At 45.9% G+C, this 7,897-nt stretch overlaps 1 protein-coding gene across 1 annotated transcript; it reads right to left on the reverse strand.

The window, feature by feature from the left end:
* Positions 1 to 5,762: 5,762 nt before the first annotated feature.
* Positions 5,763 to 6,463, reverse strand: LOC116824467 (claudin-34-like). Its single transcript, XM_032779773.2, is given in 2 exon segments — positions 5,763 to 6,070; positions 6,073 to 6,463. Coding segments are annotated over 2 exon segments (699 nt in total).
* Positions 6,464 to 7,897: the final 1,434 nt, after the last annotated feature.

Raw genomic sequence — 7,897 nt, forward strand, 5'->3', positions numbered from 1 at the left:
TGACACCATCAGCTCTGGACTAAACAAAGACTGTGAATGGCTTGCCAATTACAGAACCAGTTTCTCCTCCCTTGGTTTTCACACCTCTACTGCTAGAACAGGGCCCCATCCTCCCTGATTGAACTAACCTCATTATCTCTAGCTTGCTTGCTAGCATATATATACCTACCCCTGGAAATTTCCACTACCTGCGTCTGACGAAGTGGGTATTCACCCACGAAAGCTCTCGCTCCAAAACGTCTGCTAGTCTATAAGGTGCCACAGGATTCTCTGCTGCTTTTACAGATCCAGACTAACACGGCTACCCCTCTGATACTGAATAAGGAAGTGTTATTTTACTCCTTCATATAACAAAAGAACCAAGGGTCACCTGATGAAATAAATAGGCAGGAGGTTTAAAACAAACAAAATGAAGTACTTCTTCACACAATGCACAGTCCACCTGTGGAATGGAAGTAATTGCCAAGGAATGCTGTGAAGGCCACTGTTGGAAGACAGGATGCTAGGCCAGATGGGTCATTGGTCTGACCCAGTATGGCCGTTCTTATGTTCACTGGTACTGAAGAACACATGCTGTCAATTGCACTGAGTTTGGTACCAGAACTGTGATTTGATCAGTGAGTTGCAGTGTATATAGTAAGTGTTGTGAAAGTGAAATGGTGAAACAAGTTCAAGCTGTACAATAAGTGCTGCTGTGTCCTGAAACCTACAGGCATAGTCCATTGGTGCTGATGCTACTGGAACAGGATTCACTAAAGGACAGAACCAAATGAGTTCACAAGTTGACACTATACATGGCATAAAGCTGCATCTTGCCCTCTGAACTCAAGCACTGCTCTCTTGGTTCATAGGCACCAACTCTGTGGGTGCTCCGGGGCTCTAACACCCATCAAAAAAAAAAAAAAGGAGATGCTCAGCACCTCTGAGCCACAGTCATGGGTGGCACGTGACTCTTGCATTTGGGGAGGCTGCTCAGAAGTGCTGGAAGCTCCCTAGAAGTGTGGAGGGCCCCACTGGCACCTGAACTGTGGCCCTGCCCCTGCTCAGCCTCCTTCCCTCGATGCTCTGCCTCAACTCCACCTCTTTCCTTGAGGCCGCACCTCTGTTCCACCTCTGCCCCTGAAGCACCCTCTGCCAAGGCACCCTCCATCTGCTCCTCACTGCCCCTTTCCCCAAGATTCCCCCACCCGCTGCTTGCTTCTCTCTGCCTCCTACCCTGAGGCATCCCCGTCCTCTCCTCTCTGCCCCCTCCATTGAGGCCCCTCCAACTAAGATACCAATGATAGACACATATTCAATAATTAGAATATGAAAGAAGTGTTATAGATATGCTGAAAATAGCCTCCCCTCAAATCTGCAGAGACCCCCCCTAACCCACTGTGACAAAGTTCCTCCTCTACCTTGGTGGGTCCTGCGCTTCTTGGCAGATTTGCTCACCTCAGTGATCTTCCCCACATTCTGGGTCAACTCCTCCTGTGTCTGATCAGGAGTTGGGAGGTTTGGGGGGAACCCTGGCCCGCCCTCTACTCCGGGTCCCAGCCCAGGGCCCTGTGGATTGCAGCTATCTATAGTACCTCCTGTAACAGCTGCATGACAGCTACAACTCCCTGGGCTTCTTCCCCATGGCCTCCTCCAAACACTTTCTTTATCCCACCACAGGATCTTCTCCTGTGTCTGATAATGCTTGTCTCTAAATCCTCCAGCAGTACTCTCTCTCACTCTCAGCTCCTCACTCGCACCTCCTTTCTCCTCTGGCTCCTCCCTGCCTGACTGGGTGAGCTCCTTTTTAAACCCAGGTGCCCTGATTAGCCTGCCTAGATCTGGCTGCAGGTGTTCTAATTAAAGTAGCTATCTCCACTGCCTTCTAGAAAGGTCTTAATTGGCTCCAGGTGCCTTGATTAACCTGGAGCAACTGCCATTTGGTTACCATGGTCCTAGGGATTTGTTTAGCCTGGGGCTAACATATCTGTTTCTCAGTACTTTACTGCAGCCATCTGGCCTTGCCCCATCACACCACATATACACCTCTTCAAGAGCACTCACCAGCAAAAACAAAACAAAAGTCAGCACCTGTATCTTGGTCCATCAATGTTCTAAATGTTACCTGGGTGTCCTCTTTGATTCAGACCTATCTCTAGGTCTTCATGTCCAGGCTATGTCTAAGTCTTGCAGATAACAGCCTTCTCTATCCATCCACACAGCTAAAACTCTTGACCAGGCTTTCATCATCCCACATCTCATAAGAGTATAAGAACAGCCATACTGGGTCAGACCAAAGGTCCATCTAGTCCAATATCCTGTCTTCCAACAGTGGCCAATGCCAGGTGCCCCAGAGGGAATGAACAGAACAGGTAATTATCAAGTGATCCATCCCCTGTCTTCCATTCCCAGCTTCTGACAAACAGAATTACTGCAAACAACCTTTTCTCTGACCTTGACCAACGCGATCTTGCCTGGCTGCTATCCATTACTGTACTTAGCACTATCACTAAACTACACAGTAAAATAATAGGCTATTCACACACTTAAGAAAGTATGTAGATTTTCAAGCTGGTCAAGACTCCTCTTTGACTGTTTCAGTAGCAGAACAAACGAATATTGCTGAACAAGAACTCTTCTAAACTGTTAATTCTAGAATTTAAAGCTAAACATTCTCATCCCATAAATCTTGTTTCCATGGTTATTGTTTGTAACTAGCTCATTTGATAATTCTATAACGTACACACTTCAGAATGCTCTAGAACCTTGCCACATGAGGTGGGGCAGCCTTCACTGTGACATCCGCCCACCTGAACTCTTTAAACAGTAGTAACCATTGGAGGAGAGGTGGGGAGAGACTGAATAAATGTCAGACAGAGTACCAGTTATAATTTATTCTTCCTTATCTCCACTAAAAGGTGTTGGTGTACAAAAAACAAAATTGTGCATTGAGTCTGAGTTATGGATCTGGAAAATACAAGTTATATGCAGCTTGGCACAACACAATTATTTGGCTGGCTCTTTGGAAGCTGCTGTTTAGGCTCTTCAGAATACCTTAGGGTCATATACATGTTTATGCATTTGATCCAAGGCAGCCTATTATGAATCTTTCCTATCTCTTAAATGATAACAACATGAGTTTGAATCCAAGATCTTCTGCACTACAGCACAGATCGCTATCACTTGAGCTAACCAAGTAACTCCATTAGCTTACCGCAGCAACAGTATACTGTTATCATTTTGCCAGCAGGTTACAGTTACAAAACAGTTAAGATAGTCTTCATCAAGATTTTAACTCAGACAATAAATAGAAAATGAAAAATGGCTCTCTTCCTACTGTCAGAGTTGTTAACGGAGGTCTAAAACCCTTTGCCAAATTACTTTTCCAGGAATCTTCCTTTATTAACAATTTCATTCTGATTAGAAGCAAAACTTTCACTCACAACTTACCTGATTTAGAAAATTCCTTACTCAAAACATCCTTCAGGACAAATGTCTTTTTGTTGCCACACACATTCTGCTGTGTGTGTGTGTGAGAGAGAAAGAGAGAGAGAGAGAGAGATGCACATCTCCTCTTTAAGTAGCTGACCCCAGTCTTAAGTACACTGCCTTATTAATTAGATCAGCTTGTTGAGTCTGCAGCTGCTGCCTGGAAGCTCCCTCCATCCTGAATCCTGTCGTGTGTCCCTCCTGCTCACATAGGGAGTCTGGATATCTACCTTACGGCTGTGAATTCCACTAAGGGTATGTCCAGACTACTCGCCGTATCGGCGGGTAGCGATCGATTTTTCAGGGATCGATATATCGCGTCTCATCTAGATGCAATATATCGCTCCCTGAACACGCTCCCATCAACTCTGGAACTCCACCAGAGCGAGCGGCGGTAGCGGAGTCGACATTGGGAGCCGCGGACATCAATCCCGTGTGGTGAGGACCCAAGATAAATTGATCTAAGATACTTCGACTTCAGCTACGTAGCTGAAGTTGCGTATCTTAGATTGATACCCCCCACCAATGTAGACCAGCCCCTAGCTGCACAAGTCCCTTTGTGAATCTAGCCCTATGTTTTATTTCTTTCTGTTGTTTTTGTTGTTTTCTTTAACAAAAAATAAGTTCATTTTAAACTAAATGGATGCTCTTTGAATACGGAAAAACATGTGATGTGTGCTCTTAAGATATAAGGCAGCACTACAGCTCTGCTGCACATGCCCTTTCCAACTTCTGTTTTAATAACTGCAGCCAGTTAAATGAACAGTGTATGTGTTAAACTACCCCTATAACTAACAGTGATACCATTAGAACCCTGTGGTTGCCACTCCTCTCAGGAATGCTGAATCACTTTGGAGTGTGCACCTTCACCCCTGTCACATCAGGCCAGTGGCACCACCAGTCCAATGGCCCCAACTTTTTTTTAAAGGTTACAGGTTTTAAAATACTACTTAGAATACATACATACAGAGCTTTCCATTTTACAAGCACTGTACAACCATTAATGAACCCTCACACCATTCCTGTGACCTAGAGCAAGTCTACACTACAGCACTACATCAGCACAGCTGCACTAATGCAGCTGTGCCACTGCAGTGCACTTGATGAAGAAGCGCTATGTCAATGGGAGAGCGCTTGCCCGTCGGCATAACTGGTCCACCTTAGTGGGAAGCATAAGCTATGTTGGCAGGAGAGTGTTTCCTGCTGACACAGTGCGGGTGTGGACAGTGCAAAACTTGCATCAGTCATAGGGCGGCTTTTTCATACCCCTGAGCAATGTAAGTTAGATTGACTTAAGCGGTAGTGTAGACCTGCCCTTAGATAAGTGTTATTACCATTTTATAGATGGGAAAAGAGAGACAGACAGGTTAGGTGACTCACCTTAGGGCACACAGATGACTAGTATCAGAGCTGGCATAAGAACAGAGTTGTTCCTAAGCCTGAGTTCAGTCACTTAAATCAATCTGCCAGACTGGGCTGACGTAAAATCCTCATTGTTTGTAAAGCCTTTTTAAAAGCATGAAAGAAACATGTTTTCTCTGTCAATATTGTCCTTTTTCATTCGGCCACAATGGTTTGGTTTGTTGCTGGTTTTAATAACGCTGTAATGAATGTGTTTTTTTCCCCTCTGGAATTTGTGGCTCTCTTTTTTGTTCAACATCATCATCACTGAAGTCAGCAATTAATCTCTCAAGAAACAGGATTTGTTAACTCATGCTCCCTTTGCTGGCTCTTAAGTTGCAGAGCACAAAATGTGATAGATACTGCATTAACAACAGATTAATTATCTCATTGCACTCAAAAAATGTGTGTCAGGCTGCAAGGTGGATGGAAAAGTAGGGGATTCATAGATTTGAAGCCATAAGGGACAATTATGATCATCTAGTCTGACCATCTGCGTAACAGAGGCCATAACTTCTGGTTAAACTAGCTGCATACATATCATTTAGAAAGACAGCCAATCTTGAGTTAAAGACTTTAGTGTTAGATGCTGATTACAGTAGGAAAAAGCTCAATTAAATGAACAGGTCAACAGTGAAAAGTTAAATACCTATTTTGAAAGAAAATAAAAACATATAAAGTTCACGTATATAGAAGACAAATGATAGCAGTCAGCAACTGTAGAGTGAACCAACAGTTCACTTCAATGTTGAGTCTGTAGCAATGTCTTGTAATTATTAGGAATAACTTTATGTGAAAATCACAAATTACACACTTTGTTGGTGAGCCCCTGTGTTCCAATACCAACATATTAATGTCACTGCAAATCCAGAGTGCTCCTTGAACACACAAAGTCACTGGGCTACTATGTTTATCTTGTAGCTATGCTCCAGCTTTCTCTCATGCAGCTCAAGTCTGTTATCAGAAAGCACCGTAACATCCGGCATCATAGGATGTTTGTAAGAAAGGGAAAAGGTCCCACTCATCAGCAGTAAGATGACAGACATGATCCCGACAGGAATAGCAGCACCAGCTTCCTGTGCTTCTGAGCTGGAGGGCATGTAGAAAGGAGGAGGAAATGGGATAGTGCAATTGTATGCTACAGAATAGCAATTCCAGGTCACTGGAATTAAGACACAGACACCCACAAATATTTTCAAGATAGAAAAAAGCTGATAGTCTGAATTTTGAGAAGAATTCCCATATAAATATTCCTCAGAGCAAAGACAGTGAAAGCTTTTCCTAGTGCCCCCAGGACTATACCAGCCAACACAAGCACCTGGGCAACAGAAATTTCCTGGGGAATCATGGCATCATTGAAATGGAATCTGTGACAGAACATTATCCAAAGTTCTCTGGAAACTTTGCTGTGACTGTTAAAACAAACTTTCCAGATTCCTACCCAACTGATGCCAGAGGAGATGATGGTGGCGTTACTTGTATGCCACACTCTCCAATGCATTTGTCTCATTGAGATGATGCACAGGATCCAGCCTAACGTACCTAAAGCAAGGTCAATTATCTGGAGGTGAATATTAGTGGCCAGGGAGGTCATGGTCTGGAGATTTTCAAGGAGTGCCCAGATCCTGTCATGGGCAAATGCAGACAAGTGCAGGTCCACTGAAATGAAGCAGACTATAAATAAAATAATATAGTATATCTTTATACCCACACACATTAAGACATATGGGGCCAGATTAACGAATAGGCAAAGCCAGGCACGTGCCTAAGTCCCAAATTCATGGAGAGGCCCACGTGTTAGGTCACAATGCCACTCACTCAGATTCGGCCTGGCCACTCCTCTGTCATGAAAAAAGTACAGCTGGGCCAAACCTGAGTGGGCAATGGAGTGGCCAGCACTGTGCCCCCTTGCTGCTACCGTGGAGCCATGGTACTCCTGCACCAAGGCTACTCCTCCTCCGGACAGGAGAGCGTTCACTTGGCTACATCTGTGTAGCAGGAGCTGAAGGTGCTTAATACCTCACAAGTGCAGCTGCACTGGCCTGGGCAGGTTTAATATGAAAGCATCCATGTCACCAGAGCATCTAATTTAGCTGGCTAGGAGAGGGGCCCAGAAGTTTGTTTGCCTAGGGCCTGGTGATGAGTTAATCTAGCCCTGTGCACATATGTACATGCAATGCCCCAGTACTCGGCAGAGCTACAGGACTTTTGAAGGGAACTTCTGCTGGCTTTGAACTGGGTGCCATGGCAACTCGTGGGCAGGGTTCTGAGCCAGCTGGGAAGCAGACAAGACCCAAGTGCAGGAGCCTGATTCTGCTTCAGCTCCACCCACATCTGTGCCTTTTGGCTTTAGGAGGACGGGCTTCTTCCTTGGACACTGGAAAGCAATAACCGGGTATAGGCGCTGACTTCTCCTCTTTCTCCTGGGTGCTCGACCCCCTCAACACCCTACCTGCGGCCCCGCCCCCACTCTACCCCTTCCATGAGGCCGCACCCCTGCCCTGCTTCTTCCCACCCCTTCCTCACCCCCATTCCAACTCCTTCCCCAAAGTCCCTGCCCCAACTCTACCTCTTCTCTGCCTCCTTTCCTGGGCGTGCCACATTCCCGCTCCTCTCCCGCCTCCCAGAGCGTGCTGTTTGGTGGTAGCCGGGGGGAGAAGGGGAGAGTGCTGGGAGGTAGGTGGAGGAGCAGGGATGCGGTGCACTAAGGGGAGGGGGAGGAGGCGGGGCGGGGGGAGAGGGGAGCTTGGCTGCCAATGGGTGCAGAGCACGCACTAATTTTCCCCGTGGGTGCTCCAGCTCTGGAGCACGCACAGAGTCAACAGCTATGTAACCAGGTACTCCACAGGCCTGCTCCTGCTCCCGTTGAAATCAGTGGGAATGTTACCAGAAGAACCAGATCAGGCCTTGTATTTTTCTTTTCAGATCTCTCCATAACGTTTTCTCTCATTTCCCTCTGCTCTTTCTTCCGTATATTTTCTGTCCTCTTCGAAAAGCCTCTCTCTCGTTTTTTTGCTCTTTCGTATTA

The sequence above is a fragment of the Chelonoidis abingdonii genome, chromosome 1 (assembly GCF_003597395.2).
Source record: "Chelonoidis abingdonii isolate Lonesome George chromosome 1, CheloAbing_2.0, whole genome shotgun sequence".
NCBI classification, from domain to species: domain Eukaryota; kingdom Metazoa; phylum Chordata; order Testudines; family Testudinidae; genus Chelonoidis; species Chelonoidis abingdonii.